The sequence below is a fragment of the Tamandua tetradactyla genome, chromosome 1, assembly GCF_023851605.1.
Source record: "Tamandua tetradactyla isolate mTamTet1 chromosome 1, mTamTet1.pri, whole genome shotgun sequence".
Lineage (NCBI taxonomy): Eukaryota > Metazoa > Chordata > Mammalia > Pilosa > Myrmecophagidae > Tamandua > Tamandua tetradactyla.
Window position 1 is genome coordinate 34,921,747 of NC_135327.1, and position 26,363 is coordinate 34,948,109.

Genomic DNA, 26,363 nt, shown 5'->3' on the forward strand with positions numbered 1-26,363 from the left:
GAGGGTCCCTTTTGTGTTTTTACATGGCGCTGCCATGTGTACTTGTAGCTGTTTTTAAGAAACAAGAGGCTACTTTAATTATCCACAAAAGACAGAGTGGAGTGACTTGCACATTTTGCTGGGCCCCAAAACATTCCACGACTTATTGGGTGATCTTTTGAGGAACTTCCAATTATTTATACTTTTTCAGAAGTGGGATCACGGACATCCTTTAAATGCACCAAATCAATTTTCACTTTCGCCTAATGCATTTTTTATTTCCCAGGCCACAGAGTCCTTTAAATACTTAAACTGTTAGGCATTTTGGAAGGAAAGGGGCTGGGGATCTGCCAAAGCAGAGTGGCTAAGTGTGGGTGGGAAGAGAGGCTTTGCATGTCCTTGGCAAAGGGTTCATCCTACTGGGTGTTTAAACCTGGGGGAAGGCTTTTTCTGCTTCGTCATTCCCTGTATGGATTGTCCTCTGCCCGCCAGGTCTGTTTTGGAGAAAACCACCAGCAGGCTTTGCTGGCTATGGTTTGCATCCAGGGATCTCCCTCCCTCCCCTGGACTTGGGGTCCTGACAACCGCAGGCCTAAAAGTGGATGCCCCCTTTTCCTGTGCACCCTGCAGGCCCAGAGATGCTCCACCTTCATTTAGAGCCTTCTCCTGCCTCTGTCCCCAGGAAAGTTGAACTTCTGGGAGGTGCAGAGTGGACTCTTCCCTTGTTTCTCACCTGCAGAGCCTTTCTCTTCTCTGAAGGCCTCTCTTATGTGTGCTTGCTCACCCAGTCCTACAGTCCTGGGCATCCTGAGGTCCCAGCCAGGCAGGGTGCTGTGGGCTCAAGGGCTCAGCTTGGGCCTGGGCCCTGGGCATTCTGGATATACATCCCCTTCTGAATAAAAGCCAGGCCCCTGCCAAACACAAAGGGCCTACAGCACGTGCTCCACTGCTAGTGGAGAAAACCAAGCCTCAATATGACCCAAGGAGGTTGCTATCCCCAGAAGGGGGAGTCCGTAGAACCCAGAGGCTGGCTCTAGCTGCTGAGCAGCCTGTCCCCCATGGGCCCTGCTGGCTGTGCAAAGCAGAAGTACTCAGTGGCCAGAGGAGGATGCTGGGAGGGATAGATGGCCTCCTCCTGAGACCCCCATGAGGTGAACCAAAAGGCCTGAAAGTCACGGCACCCTCCGCCACACAACCTGGGCAGGGCTCTTCAAACGTGAGTAAACTGGGCCTTGCGTTCCCATGCCGTGGAAGGGACAGAATGGGGCAGCTGTTTGCACTAAAAGGGGTAAGAGAGCAAAAGACCCTCATTAACCTTTATTGGAGTGGAGCACACAGGCCTAGCTTATTCTGGGTCCCGGACATTCACAGCACAAGTGACCAAACAGGTCCTGGCAGAATTCATCACATCCCAGCCTTCTCCCGCTGTGGATGGACAGACTGGTCAGCCAAGGTCAAGATACCAGGGAGAGGTCCGGGAGCTGCAGCCCTGGCTTAGGATAGCAATACATTCACTGGATGAGGAATCGGGCAGCCTGGGGGGCTCAGAACAGTTTTACACAAGTACCCACACTGCAGAGACAACAGCCAGACCGGGAACCGGGGCAGCGTGGCTGTCGCGTACAGTAAGCAGCTCTCAGCACCTGGCATACGCTTTGAGGCTCTGTGGAAGGGCTGGGTGTGGCTCAGTGAGGACGTGGTGTGGCCCCAGCCCCTCTTCCTTTGTGAGCATGTGACTCTACCAGTCAACCCCAAACAAACCAGCCAAGGATTCCAGAAAAACAGACTCGGGGCATCTTGCCTTCCATACCCAAGGAAAAGTCAAACATAGTCAGTTCCAGAGCTCAAGGGGGCAACTCCTCTAGGGAGCCGTCTGTCTCAGGGTGGCTTTTCACCTGTCTTTCCCCAAGAGCAGCAGGGCCATCCATACGGCCTCCCCCCAGTGGTGGAGCTCGGCCCCTCAGGGAGGAAACTCCAGGGGCAGCATCCCAGCAGGAGCACCCCATGGACAGAGGGGCTGTGTTGGGGAGCCTGCCCAGTAGGGCCTAGGGCCTGCACACCAGCCTGGACGTGCACCCTTCATCCCGTCCACCTCACGGCCCACCTGGCGTCAAGGCAGGTAGAGAGGCATCAGGCAGGGGGCCTGCTCTATCTCCCACCGGGTCACATAGGGGTGCAGCCCTTGCTGCACAGGTGGTGCAAAGGCGCAGGCGGGCCCAGGAAATCTGAGCAGGGAGCGCAGGGAGGTCACGGGGGCCTTCTTCCTGCACCCTGGCAGCCCAGCCAAGGATGAAATCACAGCACTGTGGAACCAACCAGCCGGCCACAACGAGGAGGCTGTTCACAGGGAGATTGTCGCCATTTGGGGAAGATGCTTGGGGGTAAATCTGAATGTCCCACCATGCAGACTAGAGGGGCAGGAGCAGGGCAGCTTGGTGGCAGGACACCCCGCTGAGCTGGGCTGCTACAAGGCTGAGCTCTGCTGTCGGCTCAGGGAGTCGATGTAATGAAAAATGGCACCCAGGGCCCAGCTGGTCTCAACATCATTGATCTTCCGAGTCAGCTTGAAAACATAAAGGAGGGCAGACAGGGCAGTCACACACAGAGAACTTGGGGCAAGAGGCCATCATGCATGGAGGTGGGGGCAGGACGTCTCACATGCCTGGAAGCTGGGGTCAGGCGGGAGTGCACGAAGCAGCCCTAAAGCTACTCTGGGCCACTCCTTCTGAACTAGGAGCATGCTGGGGGACACAGCTCGGGGCCCCTTTCCCGGATGCACCATGCAGGTGGGAGTTGGGTGCTGAGAGGCCAGTCTGTACCTTCAGCTCTTTGTCCCCTGGGAAGCCGAGTGCGTGCAGCAGCAGGCTGATGTAGGTGAGGTCCATGCACGCGAAGGGGCTGCTCTGGGGACGGGCTTCCATCGTGCGACACACTGGGGGAAGGAAGGCAGGTTCCATCAGCGTCTAGAAAACCCATTCCCTGGGGTTGGGGAGCAGGCAGCAGCTCGGGGTGGGATGCTGAGCCCAGAAGGGACCCCAAGATGAAGTGGGCCTTGCTCCTTTAGTCTTGGTGTCCCAGATGCAAGGCCACCTCGCCTCTGGGACTCATCTTTGCCTGGTGACCCTGGTGGGGCCCAGCCCTTCTAGAGGAGGGGAGCCCAGGCTGGGTGAGGGATCCACTGTGGTGCTTGAAGATGACAGACAACCCACCCCAAGCCACCCTAGATTCTTCTGAGAAGCTGTCCCATGATGGAGTTGGTGTGGATGAACCTGAAGTGATGGGGAAGTTTCAAGAAAACTTTCCTTTATGGAAGGTGAACTTCAAATGAGAAATACACAAAGGAAACCCTTTTGATCTGTGAACTGGGAACAGTGGTCAAATGGACCTAACTCCTTTCTGGCCTTGGGGTGGGCGTGGGGGGACAGGGGCAGGGGAAGGCGGAGAGGACCCTGGGTGGCTTGGCTGCATCCTGGGATGCCCAAGGGCACAGCCTCCCCGTGACTTTGCTGGGACACCTGAGCAGCCTGACAGAGCGGCAGGAAAAACAGCACCCAGGGAGACTGTCCTTCACCCCAAGAGAGGCCCGGTCGAGGGGTGCACACAGCTGCGAGTCTGAGGCAGAGTGGTGGAGTCCTCCCCTGGTTAGGATGAGGTGGCAGTGCCCTGGAGGCCCTCGGAACATCCCCGCCCACCCCCCACCCCCACAGTGCCAGAGCGCCCCTGCCCTGAGTGGGAGGTCTCCACTGTACCTGCCCCTCTGAGAAAGAATCGCCGCCACTCACCATACTTAGCTGCGACGTCGAAGTCCCCGACCACCAGGTGGCCTCCTTTCTCAGCGTCTGTGGGCGAGAACAGACCCTGTAGCTGCCTGAGGACCACGACCCAGGCCCTGTGGCAAGCAGCCAGGGGTTTCATGGCAATGCCTCCCGCCTGGGTCACCAGGACGGGGTGTGTCCCATCTGCCGCAGGGCTACCGCACTGGCTGATGGAGGCTTGGAGCAATGGGGTCAGGGTGGGCGGGGTCTGCACAGGACTACCCGGGAGGGAGGGTGCCCTGAAATGTTCCTGAGAAGAGACCCACGGACCCATTGGTCATAAGGACCAAGCAGTCTGAAAGTTAAGAAAAGTGAAAGCAGAGAACTGCAAACGTTTCTGGAAGCCATGGCACTGCACTCAGAAATGCAAACCCAGATGGGTTTTCAAGTTTGAGAAAAAAAATTGAAGAAACCATGACAGAAGGTCTTCCTGGGAGGTGGCTGGGCTGCAGTGAGGGCCCTGCTGTCCAGGTGGGCTGCGGCATTTTCTTAAACACACCCAGAGCTCCTACGCCTGAGAGGATGCTCGCTTCCTGGTGGGTCTGGGGAGGCTTGCCCATGTATTTTTGGGCCATTCAACAAAATGCTGAGAAAAGGCAATCTCCTCCTGACCCCTCCTGGGCTTTAGGCACTGTCAGCTTAAGAGTGGATTTGACTTTTGCATCCCATGGTCTGGGAAGGGAGGGCCTGCTGCCAGGGCAGGCTGTGGTCCGACCAGATGCCAGGATGCCTCAGGTCAGGCGAACCCAGGGTTGCTAGTCCAGACCGCCCTGCTCCATCCTCTGGATGATGGGCAGCCCTTCGGGGTCTCACGCCCTCAGAAGGGAGCAGCAGAGCCTGGAGACACAGTGGAGGGGGCTCAGGCCTGGGGCAGCCAGGGAAGGCCCCTTCCATGCCATCTGCCGCTTCTGGGAACTTTGCATTTAAAACGCTAATACTCTGTCCTGGCGTCTGGTGTTTGCAGACACACATTCACACTGGTGTCTGCAGATCATTCTGTTAAAAAAAACCCTGGTTATAACATACTACAGGGACTTCACAGCCCTGTCAAGAGCTCCCACCCCATGTTTGAAGATTCATGGCCAGATGCTAAATAACTTTCATGCCCCCAGGTGGTCTTGTGCCGTGTGGAGGGCTGGGAACTAGGCCCTGGACCCCTTGGGGAGCCTGTGGGTGGTCCGTCCTCCAGTCTGCAGGGGACCAACTAGGCCTGGGCCCAGGGGCCCAGGTGGTGCCCGTCCTGAGGCAGCAGGCTCTGTGCAGGCCATGGCCAACCCACCAAAGGGCCAGGACAGTCCAGCAGGCCTCGCTCAGCTCTGTGGCTCCAGCTCACCTGGAGCAGGCAACATAACAGGGAGTCATTGCCCCTGCACTGGATAGAGTACGAGGCCAGGATGCAGGACATGCCTTCTCAGCAAGCAGGGCCTCCCACTTCCTGACCAGGCAAAGGGACAAGGAGCTCCAGGCATCTGTAGGCCGGACCCACAACACATCAGGCCCCACCCTCCTGCAGCAGAGCCCCGGGCAGCCCCCTACCTATGAGGCCAGCGCTGGCTGCGAGGTCGTGGTAGTAGGAAAAAGCATAGAAGTCCAGGTCCTTCACCTCATCTGCTGTATGTACTTTATTCCGGAGGACGTTTGCTACCTTGCTGGCGCACAGCTTGTAGAGACCTGCTGTAGGGGACAGAGGGAGGCCTAGAGCTGGTGGGCAGGTCAGTTCTAAGTACCTCAGGCCTACACAGCCCCTGGGGGCCACCCAGTGATCCCGACCTAAATCCGCAGGGGAGGTGAGACAGAATCTGTACCCCTGCACAGATCTGTACCCCAAGCACCACTCACTGGCTTCCACAGCTTCAAACATGAGCTCTAAAAGCTTGGGGAAAGAAGACTCCCTGTATTAGAGTGGCTGGAAAGAACATACCTGCCACAACTGGTGGCCTCCAGCTCCATGCCCCACCAGGGCCCCCCAAGGGGTGGCCTTGAACCCACTCAGCCACACTGGCATCTCCCTCAGCTGAGCCCCACCAGCTCAGCTCGGACCACATCAGCACCTCTGGAGATGGGTACTTTCCCTCCCTGCCTCCCAGGGGAGGACCCTGGGAAAATGGCTGGCCTGCTGATACCAGGCTGCCCTTGAAGTCCTTGAAGGATGGAGAAGGCCAACACGATGGGCATCACAGCTCACTGAGCCTCACCTGCAGTACCCAGCCCCCAGCTCCCGACCTGCTTCACACTGGCCCTGTCCAGCCAGACGGCAGCGCCATCCCTTGACTGAGTAGGCCAGAACCTCAGAGACTGTCTCCTTGCTCACACCCCACACCTGGTCTGTTAGCAGATGCTACCCTTTATAGTCTGCTCTAACAGCTTCCATTGCCCCAGTCTGGTCTCCCCATACCCTCCCCTCACCCCATCCCTGTCTCCCTCCCCAACTCCTTCCCCCAGGGGCCTAAGGTCTGCTGGCCCCTACCGCCTTCCATTCTCCTGGTCAGACGGGCCATACGGTCCCCTGTGGCTCACTAGCCCTGCGCCAGCCCGGCCACTGCCCCGGGGGTGTTGCATGTGTGGCCTGAGGTCTGCACAATACGCTCTCAGCCTTAGCACCTCCTGGCTCAGCATCACTGATCGAGGGCTCCCTCAACCGCCCTATTTAAAACTGCAGCCACCCCTTTAGGACTCCCTTCCTACTTCCTGGTTTATTTTTCTTCAAAGTGCTTCTCTGACGTCTAACCAAATGCACACTTCCGTGTCCAGCACGGCTGCCCCACTCCACTGCTGCTTTTTAAGTTTTCACTGTCCATCTCCTCCCATTAGAACATCAGCTCCACAGGACATAGATGTCACCCTATCACTACTGGGTGCTCCAGGCCCGAAAAAGGGCCTTGGACACCCAGTTGGAAACACTCCAGAGACCACAGAGCACAGGGAACACAGACGGTCCCCATGAGAGAAAGACTGGAGTGAGGGCTGGAGATAGGAGGTAGGCTCTGTGCCGAGGACTAAAGTCTATTTTCTCCTCCAGTCACCAAACTGGCCATCTGGGCATCCTGGGCTGACGGCTCAGAGATGGCTGTTTGTTTTGAGCGCTGGTGCTGTTCAGGCCCCTCCCAGGAGAGCTTGATAGGAAATCCAGCCTTTGGGAGGAAAGTATTGGGGGACAGCCAGGCAGGGGCTCCTGAAGGTGGGTGATCCCAGCATGCAGGCTGAGGTCCCGGGGAGCCTGGAGCATCTGCAAATCCAGCTCATCTGCATCTGCCCTGTCTGCCCAAGGGCATCTGGAGAGCAGTGGGCAGGGTGCCACTGGTCCCAGCCTCCCCAGGCTCCGAGGCAGTACCCACACCGTACCTGCTTTCTGGCCCGCAACTCTGTATGTCACCTCAGCGTGCTCCCACTCTCCTCGGAAACTGGGGGCCAAGCAAGGGCTGACCAATTCCCTCCCATCCTGAGCTGAAAGAGGATGAAAAGAGAAGGCTGTGAAACAGGAGCAGGCATGAGGCTCACACTCAAGCACCGCCAGGAGGGTGTGCTGCCCCTTGTCAGACGTAGTTAGACTTGTGGGTGCGTCCATCAATGGGGAGAGCCGCCCTCAGCTCGGATGCGACAGCCAAGCTGTGACTGGCCAGTCACATGGCCGAGCTGTGAGCACCCACATCCCTGTCGCTGATGACCTTTGGCCCCAGGTTCCAGCCCACTCATTACGCCTAGAAGGTGGGCGCTGCCAAGCCCCGACCTCACAGGTGAGGTGGCTGAGGCTGAGGCATTGGCCCCGGAGCCTGCACCTGGCTCTAGCACGAAGGAAGCTTGGAGTTGCCCTCCTAGCATGTCCTCCTGATTCTGGCCTGGACCTGTGTTCATGAGTAAACAGTTCAGGAAATGAGGTCATATGATTTCATGCAGGCACCATGCCTCCCTCTGGGCTGCTCTGCAGGAGAGGTTGTAGGGAGTCGGGGCCAGGAAGCCACATGGAGTGGCCAAGTTTGTACCGGGAAAGGCTGAGCTCCGTGGAATCACATGCCATGATAAGGTGACGGTTGAGCTGAGGACGATGTGCCATGTGACACGAGGTAGCCAGCCGGGAGATGCATCCCCAGGCAGAGGTGGCTCCATATCTGTGGCTTGGGATTGGGCTGTGTCAGTGAGACCCCTATTGTTGTAGGCTAAAACACAGGTGCCTTCTGTCCCGGGGTGTGGGGGAGGGTGTTTCTGAGACTTGGGCATATTTCCAGCTTACAACATAAGAAGGTATTGTTATAAGTCTAACCCTAGAATTGGAAAGAAACACATTGAAACAGGATGTGCAGGGAAAAAACCAACTTCCAGCAGAACATTCTAGTCTTGTCACTTGGGGGTATTGCACAGACCAGAGAGGGGCGTGCAGTGCCCAAGGGTGGGCGTGGGCTCCTGGGCCTTCTGCAGATGTGCTGTGGGGCCTTGGTGTCCACCAACCAGTGGGGTCAGCGGACAGGCCAAGGTGGTGGCAGAGTGCCCCAAAGAACAGAAGCGCCTCTGCTGGACAGGCATGCCCAGTGACTCCCTGTTAACCGGGAACCTGGGCCAACACTAAGCGCGGGCTCTTCTTTACACGGCCTGGCCAGTAGACGGAGAAGCCCTGGGACCCAATCCTAACAACACAACCAGGAACCGGCTTCACTCCAGCCAAGCACCATGTCCAGAAGGGCCAGTTCACGTTTATGATCTTCCACAGGGCAAGAGATAAGGAAGAGTTATCATGACACCGGAGTTATACAAACGAGAGAAATTTCTTGTGACTGCCCCACCCCAGCCCAGCCCCTCAGGGCCCCCTGTCAGGTCATGAGGAACAAAGTTCTCTCAGCAGCTCCTGCACATCCTTCAAGACAGGTCAACTCCAAACATTTTGCTGTGCTTCAGGCCCCCAAATTCTCCAGTTTTGTCCAGAAATGATGTCACCAGCAGGTCCTTCTTTTTAAAAATTAACTTAAATGTGCACAAAGAACACACACCCATTTTAGAAGAAGGAGAGGTGGATCAGTGGTTGCCCTTTGTACCTAGCACAGTGTCCACTGAGAATCCCAGGATCATCCTTTTCGCCCCGGCCCATGGGATTCTCTGAACCCTGCTCTAGGCCCTCTGTGAGCCCAGGGCAGGCCTTGCCATCTGTCACAGCAGGTGACAGGCAACCCCACACCCTCTGGGTGGCCAGCCCCACAGCCTGTGGGTAATAGGCAGCCCCATGCCCTGGGGGTGACATGTAGCCCCGCGCCCTGGGAGTGATCAGCCCCATTCCTCTAGTGGGGACCAGCAAGCTGCTAGGACAGCTGAAAGGGTGAAGGCAACTGAAGACCTCTTCCAAGGACTCATCAGTCCTGCATATAACAGGGGAGAGCTGCAGGGCAGGCCCTGGCCTCTGCTTTCACTCACCAGGCTTCCCTTCCACACCGCCCAGAATCGCCAGCCGTGCCGACATCAACCCGAGCCCCAGGTAGCTGTAGGAAAAACCCCAGTGAGGACCCTTGAGCTGCCTCAAGCCCTGCCTCCCCTAAGCTTTTCTGGCTTGGATTGAGAGAGGGTGGGAGAAGGAACCCTGGGGACAAGGCAGCAGGTCTTTCTGTCCTCCAGGAGCCTCTCTTGGTAAACTTAAGGGCACTCGATTAATTCATTCTACAAATGGAAGCTAATTTATGCGGCAGGAACTGGCCCAGGAGATGGACACCCTGTGTTTATACAGCATGTCACATTCCCAAAGAACCCACTTAAGATGCCATGTGGCAAGTAGACACTCCAGAAACTTCTTGCCAATCTATAGGCTCCTTCCTGCCCTCTCCAATCTCCTCCAGAGCAGGACAGTATAAGCACAGAAAAAACTGAATTCTACTGTGAGTAACATTTAAAGAGGAGGAGAGAAGAAGAAAGAAGAGGGGAAAAGGGTCTTTGAGGCCTCAGGTGGGTTCCCAGCACAGAAGACTCCCTGGTCCCTCCACAAGCACGGTCTGAGAGCATGTGCCTGGATGGCCGACCTCCCACTCCTTATTTCTCAGAACAAACCTGTAGGAATAGAGCCTGTAGGTTCTGTTGAACATCTGGAAGGATGTTATGTAGCCGGCTGGAGAGGTCTGAAGGGTGCGCTGGAGAGAACACACCATTACTGCCTCCTGCTTGCCCTTCTAGACAATCGTCCCCCACTCCCTTAGTCCATCGGGGGGACACAGCTGCTCACAGAGGTTACAGAGTTAGCTTTCACTAAGTCACATGCGGTGAAAGAGTCTGATGCAAGTGATGAAGAAGAAAACATCCAGAATGAAAAGCTACGTGTTCCTCCTTAGGACGTCACACATTCTCTCAGATAGAGCCCACCCAAGACAACTATACCAGCAGTAAATTGTCCTTCCCCTGAAAACTAAAGGGAAAAGAATACAAATGGGTGGGTGAGGAGGAAACATTTTCAAAGCACAGCCGCTCTCGATGGGAAGCACCTGCATCTCTTTAGAACGTGGCTTTGGAAAGGACAAGGAGTCCTTCCCCCGGGAAAGGGACCAGGCAACATCCACCGCTGCTACTTCCAGAGCCCTGTGGGAAGGAGCCTTGTTCTGTGGCCTCAAGGGGTCCAGTTACTGTCTAATTTTTCATCCCACTAAAAGCCCAAACAAAATTCATCTGCCAAATGGATGAAAGCCCGTGTTTCCTCATTGCAATTTCTGTTTTTTTCCAGGCAAAGCTAAAACTGAAGTAAGATGAGGTCACTGAATCTGTCCTATAGGAGAGCAGCTGACGGGGCTCGGATGGGCCCAGGTGGTGGGCGCCGCAGCGCCACATGCCCTGTGTCGCGTCCTTCTTTCCCATGCGGGGCCCTGGGCTCACCTCGGCTCTGGGCAGGAAGGTGATCTGGGTGGAACCGCCGCCCAGGTCCAGCATGCCCACGCCACCGCCGGGGGCTTTCAGACTGCCTGGAGCACAGGGAGCAAAGACCGACATAACTCTGCCACGTTCGCAGGCAGCCGGGAGGAAAGAGAAAGTCAAAGGGCCATTCAAAACTGGACCCTTTAGCAGGAAGGAAACTGAGGCAGAGAAGGGCTGCAGAAATTAAAAAATCTCCATCTAATGACAGTTACTCTTCATTACAGAGTGGACTGGACATACTGGCCTTGGGCAGACGCTGGAGGGAAGACCCGCTCGCTGTGCCCCTCCAGGTGGGCCCGTGGCACCCTGGTGGAGGCCTCTGGTCTACCTCTAGCACTGTCTGTCCACCTCCCCCGAAAGGGGGCAAACCTGCCAGTAACCTCCTTTTTCATACATGCACTGGGCATGCCGTTCATTTACATAACACAGATGTAATTTTTCAGTAAAGGAACAAAAATGTACAGGTACTGAAAATAACTGAAGAATATTACTCCTTTTGGCCAGTTTCCAAGTCCCCTGTCCTACTATTAAAAGGTGATCAGCCTTCACACCACATTTCAAACACGAACATGTTTTTCTCGCTGCTTCTCTCAGAAACATGGACAGCAGAACTTAAGAGGGAAGACAGGGCCCTGTAGGAGCTGTGGCAGGTAGAGGGGCAGGGGCACGCCCGTGGGGTCGACTCCACAGAGTGGCGGCCCTTTCCTAAGCTCGCTCCATGAGCCAGGTGGCCCTCCATCCCTCCCTGAGCTGCCTGCTTTGACCAAAGTGTGCAAAACCTGGGGGACTGACTTTAGGGTGGAAAAGAGGCCCCGCTCCCGCGGAGGTGGGAGGGACCCACGCACCTGTGAGGAAGTTGACGGTGATCCACGCAGAAACGCCTACGAGAGAGTGGTCACAAATGGGCAGTTTAGTCACTTGGGATCCTGCGAATGTACCCAGGGGGCCCTCAGGGGTTCTTTTCTGATTTTGGGGGTGCAGAGAGAACAAGGCTGACCCTTTCTCACCCACTCAGTGCCATATCATTTACAGAGCTGAGCAAGCTTCAGGAATGCACTCAGTGGCTCCTGGAAGACCATTCTAGAAAAGGCCATCAGGAAACTAGAGTCCTCTCTCCTAGAATTCACAGTCCCTCCCTCTTGCTCTTCTCCTGTTTCCATTTTTGGAAGAGGCAGGAAGTTCACATGCCGCCTCCCCAACAAGCCCTGTTTATGGTCAGGGGCAGTGAGGGGCCTGTGTAGCGTCTCCCTCTTAGAATTAGCAGGGGCAGCAGCTTCCTGAACATGCAGCAACTGGGGATTCCCTCTAAGTGTTCTTAACACCGGAAAGGTGACTTGTTTTCGGAAACTTCACCTGGGCCTGCCTCAGAACAGGGCAAGACGAGGGAGTGTCTCTGACATGGGGCCAGAATGGGACGGTAACCTTCATGGTTACTGGCCACTCGGCTGGCCAAGGGGAAGCTCCTGTGCATGGAACCCCAGAGAAAAGCACTTCACAGTCAGCGTGAATGTGGCACCCCTTGTCATGCCCTCAACCTACCTTCATCCGTTCCATTCATGATGGAAACACAGTCATCCCGGACAAGGAAAGGCGAAGCCTCAAATACTTCCTTCACCTACAGGCCAAGAAAGACACAGATTGAGCCTTTAGAATTGAAAATCAATGGTTTCCAAGAGTACCGGAGGGGCAGGTAATGAGCACAAGACCAAAGCTCTGTTTAAGCTCCCCTAATCCTGTGAGGGTCCTTCTCAGTTGACCTGACTCCTGGGTGAGCTAAGGCGGCTGCAGCCCTGGATGGGAAGCTCCCTAGGCCAAGGGTTGGGGTGGGCAGCATGCTGAGTGTGACTCTCGAGCTTCCTGGGCACCCACGAAGAGATGGGAATTGTACAGAGCAGGGAGCACCGAGTGTGGCCTGGCAGCACTGCCTCTCCGGGACACAGGGAACCTCCGGTGGCTGAGGGCAGGTGGAGGGGCTGTGGCACTGGCATGGCGTGCATGTCCTCCTTCACTTTCTAGCAAGTTCAGTGCAGAGGAACTTGACTGCAGCTGTACCTCCCCACTGCCCGTGTCCTGTCTTTGACAGGGGTACAACAGGCCATCATTTGGCAGATAGCTTACAAATGGTGTAAAGGATGAGGAAGCTCACTCTGATTGAAGCCGTTTCCCTAATTAACCCAAGTAAAACTCACCTAAGCATCTGGGAAAAACAGATTCAGGGAGCTCCTGGGAGCGTGAGGAGCACGGGGGTGGGGGGTGGGGGTGGTGGGGGGTGGTGGTGGTGGTGGTGGTGGTGGTGGTGATGGTGGTGGTGGTGGGGCGAAGTTCTTCAAAAGTACCACATACTTTAAAGTTGAAGTTGTTTTTCTTAATATGAAAAAGCCTCCTATTACCTAGAAATTATATTTATGAATTATATGCAAATATATATATATATATATACACACACATATACACTGTTATTTAAAATCTTATTTCTAGATTCATTCTAGAACAGCCCTAGATGTCAAGGAGAGAACTATCACTTGCCCAGGACCCCTCCATGCGAAGGGGGCGAAGCCTATGCTCACGTGTTTCTCTCGTAGGCAGCTTCTATGTAGTCTAGTCTGCCTGGCACATGCAGATGAGCTGAGGGTTCAGGGTTTGGGGTTCTGTTAACCACCCCCAGAGGGGAGGAGGGTGAGGTCACCTTTTGCAGTAGCTTCTGGGCCTTTTCTCCCGGTAACAGGCGTAACCCGGCCGTCGCCTTGAGGACCAAAGGAGTGGCCTTCCAGAAGTCAAAGGGGATTTCCTGTTTAGCGACATCCAGCAATTCCTGGATCCCCTGGGTGCTCTGTGAACATGGAGAAAAGAGAGTGTGGCTAACACACAGCCCCAGGGTAGCAGAAGCTTCCCCTGCCCTTTCGGCTTTCATTAATTTATAAATATTATTATTTTCCAACTAGAACACAGTGACTGGAGTGGTAAGGGTGGGAGTGGGCAGCCTCCGGGATGAATCCCACCCACGAGGGTCACCTATGGAAACGAGGAGGATTTAGGAATCCTGTGAGTCTACTCGGAAGGGAGCTAATTTAAGGGTTTAGCATGGCCACTCTAGAACTGCAGCCTTACTATGTCCTTTAACCAGGGAAGGGAGGCTGTAAAGACACCGTTTGGGTGCTGAGGCATCTGTGGGCCAGCATGCTAACTGGCTTACGATCGCAGGGTAGCTCAAATGAAAAGGAGCCTGCAGTTTGGGATGTAAGCAGTTTCATCCGCCCCAGCTGGAAATTCAGGGCACCCAAAAGCCTTATGGCAGTTTAAGAACTTCAGAAGCATAAATGCTACCAACGAACGAAAATCATTATTTGACAGTGTAATTAAATTTCTTTTAAGCTGTTTGGTTTTGTGAACTTTGCATAGTACACTTTGAATGTTTCATTTCAGTCATCTTTTGCCATCTTCCATCAGAGAAACTAAAACAAAAAATTAAAATAAAAATGCATCATGCAAAATTCACAGAACTGCATTTAGGTATAAAGGAAATTTAATTTAGTATAAATTTAAATTTAGTATTAAATTTAAAGGAAATTTAAATAAACTTTCAAATAATGCTTTCCATAAGTTTGTCATGTTACACTTCCAAATGGCACAGAGAGCTCTGGGGCAGCCTGTGTGTGTGTATGTGTGTGGGAGGGGGAGTGGGGCACACACGCTGGCAGGGTAAGACCCCGAGGCGTCTTGAGTGGGTGGTTGGGGGCTTGTCTCCTGTGGACTTTCTGGGCTGTGTCACTTTCCTCTGCTCTGTCATTTTACACGGCATGTAAATGCCCCAGGTGACTGTTGTCCCTTTGAAGATGGGCTACTGCATTTCAGCAGAAAGGGAGCGGACTAACCAATCAGATAGAAGACACATTTTATGAACAAAACTGACATCAGAAAAATCTAAGTTACCTTCTCTACATCATCAGCATAAGCAGAAAGGCCTGGCTTCAGTGCCCTGAAGGTTTCGTGGGTTAAGGTGGGAGTTTCTAAAAGGAAAATATCAAAAAGAAGGATCCAGCTAGAATTTTCTACCAAGGCAAAGCTGCATGAACAGCCAGGTATTTTAGAGGCACCTCCGACAGCACAGAGCCAACCCCAGGGTGCCTCCCAGGAGCAAACAGGATCTGATTTCTGAATTGTCTCAATTCCACCTCTTCAGTATGGCTAAATAAGGTATTGTGCCTTCCCTGAGGTCCTTAATGTTTTGGCCAGAATTTCACTTAAAAATGAAATAAAACACAAAAGAAACTTCAACTCTGTTGAGGTCTAATTTACATACAATAAACTATACCCACTTAAAGTAAGTTTTAACAACATTAATTCTTCTTGACTTGGGAACAGGGGAAGCACAGTAAATGATTCCACAATGCAAATACGAAAACCGCTTCCTCCACCCTGGGATGGATATATTACAGAGTTCTAAAGATTCTTCTTCTTCCTCTTCTTTTTTTTTTTTAAACTGAGTGTTTTAAATTATTAGGAGTCACTTAGATTCCTGTGCAGGCTGAGGGAAAGTGTTCAGGGGTCCTGTTGGCCGAGGAGACATGAAGACCCAGGAGGGAAAACTGTGCTGGAAAACCTCAAGGGGCAAACACCTTTTTCTAAGGACTTCCCTCCAAAGACAGAACACTGGAATAATTTGTGAACATGCAATGCCACCATGTGCTGAACACAATTTTATGCTCAAACTATTAAAGTAACTTAAACATACAAACAAAAAAACCTTTATGAAACTGGCATGCTTTCTTGGGAAAACTTTCTGTTTTCCCAAGAAAGTTAACACTCCCATATCAAACGAGTTTTCCTGATAGGACACTGCTTATCACTATATGAAAAAAGGTGCAGAACCGACTACACAGCATGCCACCAACTGGGGTCCAAAAGGAAGGGAAGGGAAGAAAACACATATATTTGTACTTATTTGTATATGGAAAAAAAAAAATCTGTGGAAATGGCAGGATGCTTTTATGCCTGATAATTATAAAACAGAGGCAGCTTTGTCCAATTCATACTTGTTAAATATTATGTAGCAACCTCTATGGCTTTTAGAATGGCACTGACTGTAAGACACAGTATTTTTTTTTTATGGACCACCAATCAAGGAAAAAATGTTATTAAAACCTATCTCTGAGAAGACACAGAGGAAACTAATAACAATGCCCACCGTGAGAAGGGGGTGGAGAACAGACTGCAGGGGCAGGGGAGACTTGGCCCCGCACATCTTTCCATGCTTTCTGATTTCTGAACCCTGTGAATGTGCTATTACATTTAAATAATTAAATAATACATTTATTATTTAAATGTATTAATTAGTAAGTAAAAAAAGCTGCAGATCTCGGGTCATTAAAGGACTACTTGTGCTGTCTTAAATGTAGCTTCCAACACGTTTTTAGAGGTAGGTACAGCACCTAAATATTTAGCTATTTTAATAAGTTGAAATATAAGGAATAGTAAAAAGTAAAAAGTGAATAAAATTTGCCCCATTAACTCTGCAAGGTGTCCAGGGCCACTACCTCAGTTAAATGCCCAGAAGGTCAATGGGATCAGCAAAGGAGCAGAGAGTCAGGACCCAAAGGAGCAGAGAGTCGGCACCTGGCTAACCTCACAGTGAGGGCAGGAGAAGCCATACCAGGAGACCCGGCCCTGGGCTGGCAGCACGGATGCGGTTGCTCAGGCATGTCCCAGCCCTCCTGGGACTGCAGCTCCCTTCTCCCTGAGCTGCCCACCCTGCTACCACTCCTCACTAAGGCTTGGTGATGTACCTGTTTTCCTGCTCTGACTCCCACCAGCCTGAATCTGGGGTGACTTCTTGCCTTAGCTCCCCATACACAACTTCTGCCCTCAGCCACGGCCCCCCTGGGGGACCCCAGTATAAGCACGAATAGCCTGGGGGTCCTGGAAAGCCTGGGCCCCACAGCACACATTCTCTCGGAAACTGCCTTTGAGTGGGCTCCCAGGTGAGCCCAGCAGGAGGTCACAGCACACTGAGAAGTCTCGGTCTTTAAAGCGCAAAAGGAAACTGCAGACCCTGTGGCCTGCGCCAACCCCGCCCTGGGTACCTCCAGGCTGCTGGGTGAACTGGAAGATGTGCACACGGGTGCCAGTGCTCCCTGCATCGAACATGATCCCATAGAAGACCCGGGGGCCCCGCGTGGCGGTCCCAGGGGCGCTGCGGGCAGGCTGGCCCCTCCGGGCCCCAGCGGCCACCTCGGTGATGCTGAGAAAGGCCTGCGTGGCAGAGGCCCAGTGCCACTTGATGTAGGCAACGTAGATGAAGAGGCACACGAACAGGCCCAGGGGGTACGCCACCCTCGTCATCTTCAGGTTCCCGCTGCTTGGTGTTCTTCTCATCTCCGCGTCCCGAGGTCTGTGGTCCCGCAGCTGGAGGAGAGGGAGAGGGCAGTGAGGACACGCTGGGCTGGCGGCACAGGCCACCACCCACTGCCCTGAGAGCCAGAGCTTCTTTCAATCGTCCAAACCATTTGGACGGCACAAGTCCCGTGGCCTGGAAGAGGACCCGAGGCTAAGGACCAGGTGGCCTGCCCCAGGTTTCAGGATGTAACAGGAACCTGGCTCTGAGGCTCAGTCCCCGTTGAGGGCTATTCCCAACAAATGGTGCTTGGACTTGTGCCTATTTATGTAAAAAAAAGCCATTCATAAGCTGGAGCCCCAAATGTGATAACAAATGTGTATCCAGTGCTTTCTTTCAATCCTCTTTTCCACTTTCATCTGTGTAACCTGTCAAAAGGTTTCAAACCCTGCCCCTGGGAATGACAGAGAGGTCAAGACAAATCTGAGAAATGAAGCTTGCTTTGGGATGTTTCACAAGAGGCCATTTTTCCATCCATATGGCACATTCCTGCCAGAGGAAATAATGACTATTTCAAGTCCTATACAAATTCTACCCAATTACAAAAATGAGTTAATTCAATACCATTATTTTTGGTGCCACACACCCCAAGATGGAAGCCTCTGTTCACGTTTCATGAGCAGCTCCTAGCTAGATACTGCCTGGGGACCTAACTCCCAGAGCCGCCCCAAACCCAGGAGCGGGTCTATCTGCCCCTCCGTCCACTGCCATCCTCCTGGGGGGAAGGCAATGGGATGCGGCTAGGCATGTTGGCTGAGCTGTAGGTCATGGGCAGTGGACACCGAAGCTGCCCTCACCCCGCTGGTGGGTGGGTAGGGGACGACTGAGAGGTGTGTTGTGGTCAGAACAGGTGCCTGGAAATGCATGGCTAGGTTGGTTGTACAGAGTGCAGTGGAGGCAGTGCCCATCAGAACTGGGCAGTGCCGAGCAGGTGTCACAGCCACACTACCTGGGGCAAGACTATGGGGCCTTGATGCCAACCTGGATACTTTCTAGGCAGAGGATGGAATCCAGGCCCCAGCCTGACCTGGATGCTCACAGGTCCTCGGGGGTCAGCCAGATTAGGGCTGCCACCTCTGGCACCACCTCTGTGTTCCCCACCCAGGAAAAAGGCTTTGCCAGTGGCCTGGTCATCCAAGTTGGGTCAGGAACAGGACAGAAGAGCCTGCTTACTTGTGCACCCACCAGGTATGGTGCCGTGGGAAGGGCACTCTCGGCAGGTGGGAGGTGCCAAGGGGCAGGGCAGCGTCTCTCCCCCACTCCCACTTACCTAGGCCCATCACTTGGGTGCCTGCCTGACCCTCACCCACGGTCAGCACTGCTGGTACCTCTAGCTGTGTCTCACTCGCTCACCCTCGCTCCCAGCACTCCATGAGCACAGTGCCTCTTTAGTACGCAGCTCCTCTCTGCCACAGGCCCTTTGCACACACTGTCACCCATTTCCCGATCTAGTCAGTGCCCCTCACCTCCAAACCTCAGCTGAAATGTTAATGCCACCATCTTCCCTGACCACCCTGGCTTGAAAGATGTTCTCCCAACCCTGAGCTCCAGCTCCCCCTTCCCAGCTCCACCACGACTTAGGATGATGTAGGAGCTTATGGGATCAGCTCCTGAGGATCCCTGTCTCCCCTCCAGGCCATGAGCTCCACAGCCCCCAGGCCCTGTCACACATGGGTAGCAGCTTCAGCGGCCTCTCCCCCGACCGTCCGCTCCCTCACCAGACCGGAAGCATCCCCTGCTCAGAACCCTTCAGTGGTTCTGAGGGTGGGAAGTGGCATCAAGGAGCCATGTGGGTGACAGAGGCAGAGGTGGGGAGAAGACCAGGAATGCATTGGCCCGAGGGTGCTCAGGTTCAGATCCTTTAGGCTGCCAGACATGTGGCACTCTCTCAACAGGGGGCAGGGCCAGGCCTGGTGCAGCTCCTTCTGTCGCAGAGGTTGTTTTATTACTATTTTTAAGCATCCTATTCTTTGGCCATTTCTCTGAACCCCTGCCAACCTCCAAGGACCTCCCCTACCTCTCTGTACCCTCCCCTTGGGGGCTCTCTGGAGGCTCCACGCACCTCTGCTTCCTCAGCAAATCCTACACTGAGTTCCCAGTTTATGCCTTTTCCCTCTGTGCACAGACAGAGCCTCTTGGGGAATAGGGATCAGACCACTCCTCCTGGAACCTCCAACTCCCAAGACAAGGTCTGGGCCCAGCAGCTGCTCAGCCAACCTGTGCTGCTGATGGAAGAGTCTGCAAAGTTGGCAGATGGCTCAGCAAATGCCAGGGCAAAAGGGGCGGCAAGAGAGAGACAGAGGCACCAACGTCTGGAAATCCAGGGGCCACGAGCAGGATCTGCTATCTGGGAGGGGCTGGGGTGGGAGGGTACAATGACCAGGTTTTCTACAGGCTGTGGAGGAGAGCAGGACATTCATCAGAAGTGGGACCAAGCCTCATGAGATGACAGGTTTGGGGCTGGGGAATGGTCTGAATTAAGGGAGTTGGCTGAGATCTGGAGAAAGAAACTGATGACAGAGAGAGGACCAGGGAAAGAACAGAGGCCAAGACATGGCCCTGGGTGTATCCACCCAGCCAGATTGCTTTCACTGTATGCCTGCTCACATTTGCTATAATATATTGCGGACCAAAGCTCTGCATTGCTATGTGATCATTAAATGTCAAATTAAATGGAAAGGATTCTTCAAGAAAGTTCCAAAGCAGCTATTTTGCAGGATGAATAGTGAGGACACGAAAGCATCACTAAAACCTTAGAAGCATGACAGTCAAGTTTTATCATGTCCCACACTAACTCTATGTGGTCAGATGAATGGGTGGTATATCAGTATTAGCAGGGCTTGAATTGCATATTCCACAGAATGCCTGTCCAATCCCACCCTGGTCCTGGGGTGGGACCCTTTGTAAACAGGACCACTTGAAGATGTTAGTTGGGTTAAGGTGTGGCCCAGGTGAGTCAGGATGGGCTAACCAGATTATTGTAGTCCTTCATAAGCAGAATGAAATTCAGAGAGAGACAGAGAAGCCAAGGGGAGCAGTCACAAGATGGAACCCGAAAGAGAAGGGACCATGTGCATTGCTACATGACAGAAAAGTCAAAGAACCCCAAACACAGCTGGCCAGAAGACAAGGACGCTGGGAGGAAGCACGTCTTCCAGCCTCTGAAACAGTGAGCCAATAAATTCCTGTTGTTAAGCCAACCCATTACATGCTATTTATTTTAGCAGTCAGGAAATTAAAACAAGAGGCAAAGGTCGCTCTTAATTACGGAAACAAACCAAACCCGGAGTGTTAATAAGTGGACTTGCCTGAGACTGCGTGGCTGGCATGGGCAGAACAGATGGAGCCCACAGCTATTGCCTCCAAATCCAAGACGGACTATCACTTCACTTCCCTAGAAATACCAAACTTTGTTTTTGGCAACCCAAAACTCACAGGACATTACATATGCACATGTTTTCCAAGGAACAGTCTAGCCTGGTGGCCCCCTGTCCAGCTCAGGTTCTCTTAATGGCCTCTCCCTCCCTTGGCCTGGAACACAGTGGTCAGCTGATGAAAGCTGAACACCAACAGGCTTAGGAGGATATAAGCAGAGCCCAAACAGAACACATTGAGGGATGGTAAAATCTGGAGCAGTTCGGTCACCTCTGTGCTGCTCCCCAAGACCCAAATGTAAAAGCCAACATTTCTCGGGGTTAAGGGTTTGTCCAGAGCTAAGACACCTGCAGGAGAGGCCCATCACGTTTCCACATGTACCACAGGACACTGCAGTGGGCACATGTTCATCAGATCCTCACAGAGGAAACAATGCAAGTTTAGTTGAATTTTGTGCTTTAGAGCTAGAATAGAGCCAGGTGTAGAGTGATGGGTGCACTGCAGATGTACAAAGGCAAGGAGAGGGGTCCGGCGGAGTAAACCCTGCTTCTGCCCTGGTACCTGCCATCTACAGGCAGTTGCCCTTTGACAGGGTGAGGCCTATGCCAGGAGGATGCCCTGGGTCTTGGAGCTAATGTTGTGCGAGGAATGCGCCTTGCCCCCTGGCTAGCTTTCTAGGAGTTAGGGACAGCAGGTCGGTTCTCAGAAACACAAGCTGGATTGGCAGCCACCTCATTTGCTGGCCACTTTCTTTAAGGTTTTCAGTTAAAGTTTATGCACATAACCCTCACACATGCTTTTAAAACGTACCTAAGAACAAAGGACACTAATAAACTACCACTCACTCTCCTGGCAGGTTTAAGCGGCTTTTCTCCCCTCATGGACAAAAACCCTACATTTCATTAATGATGTAGCAGGAGAGGCCAATCAGTCATTCACGGCCCATGCAACCCCACCTGTGGTTTCCAAAGCCTTTTCACAGAATGTGGTGACCCAAGGGAAGCACCTCCAGACTTCACAGTTGGGGTCCACTCCTCTGGTTCTTCACATGAGGCTCCTAGAGGAAAACACACACACGTATTTGCCAACCGACTCTTCTGAAAGCAGCAGTAGGAGGACAAAAAAAATGACTTCTGGGTTTCTGACATTACTCTTGCCAGATATCTCATGAACACCTATGTCACCAATACAATGCTAACACCAACGGGACAAATTCTAACCCCCTCCCACCCCCAATACACAATGGCTCTTGCCTGGTGGGTCTGAGAGCCTCTGTAGTGGCCATTCCCTCTCCCCAAGAGACCTCCCATTGGGGGTTTGAGATCTTCACTGCTGAGCTACAGGCTGGGACTCCATGGGTATCCTGCACTGCATGGGCAGGACATGAGGCTGAGCACACATATCCTGGAGGGACACCAGGACTGCCTACGAACTTCCAACAGACAGATTTACTATCAAGCAATTCATCCCCACCCCACACCCTCCAATGGCTTCTAGCTGCCCTTCAATTAGAAACTACTTTCCCTTCTGGGGTCTCCTGGCCCCTTTCCATCTGTCCCTCTTCTTCCCTACTCTCTACTGAACTGTTTGTTCCCCTCTATTCAGTTCCAGGCCTCTCCCTCCCTCCACCTGGAGCACTGGTGGTCAGCTCACGATGAAGGACCCTAACCACCTCACAAACTTTTCTCCTGGCACTGCTCCAATGTCAGAGATAATTGCCCTACCATCCTCAGGATTGTATGAATGGCATGTTCTTACCTGTTCCCTGGGCTTCCCAACTGCCCTCGGAGACCTGGGAAGGAGTGGAGGGGCAGGTCAGCAAATGCTGTTGAATGAGTGAATGAATGAATACAGCGGGTTGGACACTCCCTGCCGGTAGCTATCTTTGCTGCTTGCACCATACTGTAATCCAAAACACTGGACAATAATTCCCACCCCACCTGCACCCTCAAGGGTCACCTGCACCCTCAAGGGTCAGACGTCCAAGGGAGACTAACGCAGGGCGGACAAAAAGGCGGCAGAGCAGAGGACCTGTGCATGTCAGCGGCCCCGAGGCCGCCCTGCAGGCACTGGAATTCTGGACGGAGGCCCTGACGCTCTCAAGGCCCCGGTTCCCCGCCCCAAGGAGCCCTGGCTCGGGGTTCTGCGCTCGGGGAGGCCACGTGCACGGTCCGCCGGCCAGAGCACACCGCCCCCACGTAGGATCCTGCCAGCCGCTTACCCCGCGGGGGGCCACTCCTCGGAGGGGCGGTCGGGCAGCGTAGGCGGGAGATTCCTGGCCCTCCCGCCCCGTGCCGGCAACGCCACGGCCTCCACCTGCAGATTGCGACCCCGCCGGATCCAGGCAGCGAGCCTGGGCCCGCCCACGTGTGCGCCGCGTCAGCAGCCGGGCGGGGCGTCGCGGGCGCGGGTGCGCAGGCGCGGCGGGAAGGGCGGGGCGCCGTGAGCCCGGGTGCGCGGGTTCCGAGGTGGGGCGGCGTGTTTGCTCTGGGTTGGCCCGGTGACTCTCTCGGCGTTCGCTGGCCTGGTGGTGGCCGAGACATGGTCTCTCCTGGCCTAGGCCCTCTCCGTGCCCCTCTGCGTCCACACTCGGCTTCAGGCCCGGGGTCCGGGGCCTCCTTCGCGCCTGGTGAAGGGAGTGCCACAGTCTCACAGCCGCGACTGGGCCATGGAGCCCGCACCCCACGTTAAATTGCCCTTCTAAAAAGACCCTACTTGTAGGAAATGCAGTCATCACAAAGAGGTAGCACTGCGGTCCAGGCTCGCCCTCTTCCCGGGTCCCGGCGGTGAGGGAAGAAGTCTGGGGATCCGAGTGGCCGCCTGTGTGATCGTCGGAGAGTGCGGGCGGGAGCCGACGGGGGGGCGCGGGGCTGGGGGCGCCCTGCGGGCCGGCGTGGAGCCCGCTGGAGAGGCCTTCCTGGGGCGGTTGGGCGCTCGCTGCAGATCTAGCCTCCTCGGTCCTTTGGGGGGGGGCCTTTACGTCCCTTCAGTTGTCTGTTAGGGATAGTGCCAGAGGGCCCGGGGACCGACTCTGCACGTGTGGGTGTGTCCAGGAGGAATTCTCAGTATTGGTAAAGCAGGTGTACAACTCCCTTTTAAAAATAGGATTCCTGTGCCTGCACTGCTCCTCTTGAGTCACACCCACACTAGTAACGTGTAAGAGGGTCCATTTCCCCCATCCTTACCGAGGGTGTGGTTCCAAACCTTTGGATCATTGCCAGTCCATTAGTTAAAAAATTATAGGCAGTTTTAATTTACATTCAGTTCTCATTTTGGAACTTTTATGCAGGGGATTGTGGTGGTCCTGCTCTGTCCACCTGGCACTCCCAACATCTCGTCACTTGTGCCCCTTTTCTTCTGATTTCATTTTTAGAGTTTTTAGACTCTCAAAAGTTTTGCTAATATGGCGTTTACATATATATTCAGTGCCCTAAAGCTCTTCCACCACGTGCTCCCTTAGTGGTTCTTTCTCAGATGTTCCCACCTTAGGCCACCCTGTCAGGAATGAGTAGGTGACCTCCCTGCCTAGTCCCTGTTTGTTTATATTTCCTACATAGCACTTATTCCTACCGTCATCGTTTTATTTGTTATTTGCTCATTGGTAATTAGTTTTTAAGCAGGGAAATGGTCTGTCCTAATCGTATCTGGCTCAGAGCACATGCTTGTGGGGCACAGCCAGGTGCCTTCCCCCTCAGCCTACCTCTGACTCCAGCTCTCCAGCCATGGTGGAGAGGCTCCTCCATGCTCCTCCAGCATCTTCTTAGCCGCTGTCTTTAGAGCTCACTTTAGGACTATCGCTAGAAGCCCTGGGAGCAGGCACTGCTTGAAAGTCCAGGGAAGTTAACCTCCACAGGGGCAACCTTTAATCAGTTGGGGATAAATATCTCAGCCCCCACCCTTCAGAGGACCAGTTCTGAGGTGCATTCCACACCGGTTCTTAGAGAGTCTTCAGCAGGATTGAGCCTCAGCTGCCCACAGAGGTGACTAGCTCTGGTAGTTAGGTTCAGGTGTCAACTTGGCCAGGTGATGGTGCCTACTTCTCTTGCTTTGGACTGGAATTGTTAGCATGTGAAACTCATCCATGACTGATTGTATCTGCAGCTGGCTAAGGGGAGTGCCTTCTGCAATAAGTGATATTTAATGAGCTGGAGGCTTAATAGAGAGAGGTCAGAAGAAAGCTCCATGCAGCACAGCCCAAGCAGCTTGGCATACCTCATCTCAGCACTTGCCTCTCAGCCCAGACATTTGGAGATACATAAAGGAGTTGCTCCAGGAAAAGGTATTGGAACACAGAAGCCAAGAGAGAGTGTCAGCAGGTGTTCAAGTTTGCTACCTGCCAGAAGGCAATATACCAGAAATGAGTTGGCTTTTAAAAAGGGGAATTTAATGAGTTGTCAGTTTACAGTTCTAAGGCTTAGAGACAATGTCCTAATTAAAGCAAGTCTATAGAAATGTTCAATCAAAGGCATTCAGAGGAAGATACCTTGATTCAAGAAGGCCGATGAAGTTCAGGATTTCTCTCTAGAGTAAGAAGGCACATGGCAAACAGTCATAGTTTCTCTCTCATCTGGAAGAGCACATGGCAAGCACAGTGTCATCTGCTATCTTTCTCTCCTGGCTTCCTGTTTCATGAAGCTCCCCAGGATGCGTTTTCTTCATCTCCAAAGGTCACACTGGCTGTGGTCTCTGCTTCATGGTGCTGCAGTATCCTCTGCTCTCTCCGAATCTCCTTCCTTCTCCAAAATGTTTCTTCTTTTATAGGACAACAGAATCTTATCAAGACCCACCCAAATGGGTGGAGACGTGTTGTCACCTAATCCAGTTTAACAACCACTCTTGCTTAAATCATATCTCTGGGGAGATGATCCGACTACAGCTTCAAACATACAGTATTGAATAGGGATTGTTCTGCCTTTATGAAATGGGAATTTGATTAAAACATGGCTTTTCTAGGGGACATACATCCCTTCAAACCAGCACAGCAGACATCACCCTATGCCTTTCCATGTAAGAGAGAATCTCAGATGAAAGCTGCCTTTTTTCTGAAGAACTAAGTTTTTAACTAAATAAATCCCCTTTTATTAAAAGCCAGTTCATCTCTGGTGTGTTGCATTCTGGCAGTTTGGCAGACTAAAACACCAGCTCAGTAACATACCTTTGGGTTGGCTTCCACTTCTTCCTTCGTCCCCTCTCCCTTTTCCTCATTCCTGCTTCTGGGGACTGCTTCCCAAATAAAATCAACTGCCTACACTTATGCACTTGTCTTGGACTGTTTTGGGGTAGACCCAAACTATGACAACCGTTGAGTAAATACTTGTGGAATGCATGGATGAATTAATTCTGGTGTTTCCAAAGGAGTTTTCACTTGTCAACCAGAAGCAGCAGCTCAGTCCCACTGGCAGAAAATGATAGAAGCTGTTACTAAGGTATAGGTTCTAGGAGGACATGTGCACCAAGTGAGAGCAGTGAGGTATGCCTAGCCTGGATTTGGGGAATTGAGAAACGCTTGAAGAGGTGTCAGCTACTTCAGTTTACCCAGTGTGGCTAAGATTGGAGGGGAGGAAGCCCACCGTTGTATGTGGGTACCTGCTCAGATTTGCTGGTCTGTTCTCATCAATACAAGAGGATAGCTGCAAAGGTTGTTTTTTAAAGGAAGCAGTGTAAGTGGGCCCCATGGTATCCCTGGGAGCAGTTGCTGCTGGTACCTTTCTTGCCTTTGTATTTTTCAGTTCATGCTTAGGCGACCCCTGCAAACACCTGTGATTCGCCCCTGAGGGCTTTCTTTTAGCCTGAGTGTGCCCACACACTGGAGGTGCCGACGGCTGCCTTGCCTTTCTCTCCTTTGCCTCTCAGATAGGGTAGCTGTCTGGCAAGTTCCACAGTGGGATGGAACCCCAGTTGCCCACAAGGGATAACCTGTGTTGACTTGC

At 53.2% G+C, this 26,363-nt stretch overlaps 1 protein-coding gene across 7 annotated transcripts; it reads right to left on the bottom strand.

Moving 5' to 3' along the window:
- Positions 1-229: 229 nt before the first annotated feature.
- On the bottom strand, positions 230-22,794 carry ENTPD6 (ectonucleoside triphosphate diphosphohydrolase 6). Of its 7 annotated transcripts, XM_077114217.1 has the most exons (17): positions 22,655-22,794; positions 22,192-22,225; positions 21,390-21,490; positions 20,367-20,452; positions 16,748-17,069; positions 14,598-14,674; positions 13,354-13,497; positions 12,207-12,282; positions 11,513-11,548; positions 10,629-10,714; positions 9,816-9,895; positions 9,192-9,256; positions 7,137-7,238; positions 5,331-5,468; positions 3,762-3,818; positions 2,799-2,911; positions 230-2,542 (listed from the first exon to the last, which is right to left on the bottom strand). In XM_077114217.1, exons 4-17 carry the CDS (start codon positions 20,385-20,387, stop codon positions 2,444-2,446), a joined length of 1,416 nt encoding a protein of 471 aa, XP_076970332.1. In that variant the 5' UTR covers positions 20,388-20,452; positions 21,390-21,490; positions 22,192-22,225; positions 22,655-22,794; the 3' UTR covers positions 230-2,443. The 7 variants fall into 7 exon arrangements, with proteins under 7 accessions (XP_076970332.1, XP_076970324.1, XP_076970306.1 ...); XM_077114209.1 differs by lacking the exon at positions 230-2,542 and having other exon boundaries at positions 2,549-2,911; positions 5,331-5,465; XM_077114191.1 differs by lacking the exon at positions 230-2,542 and having other exon boundaries at positions 2,549-2,911.
- Positions 22,795-26,363: the final 3,569 nt, after the last annotated feature.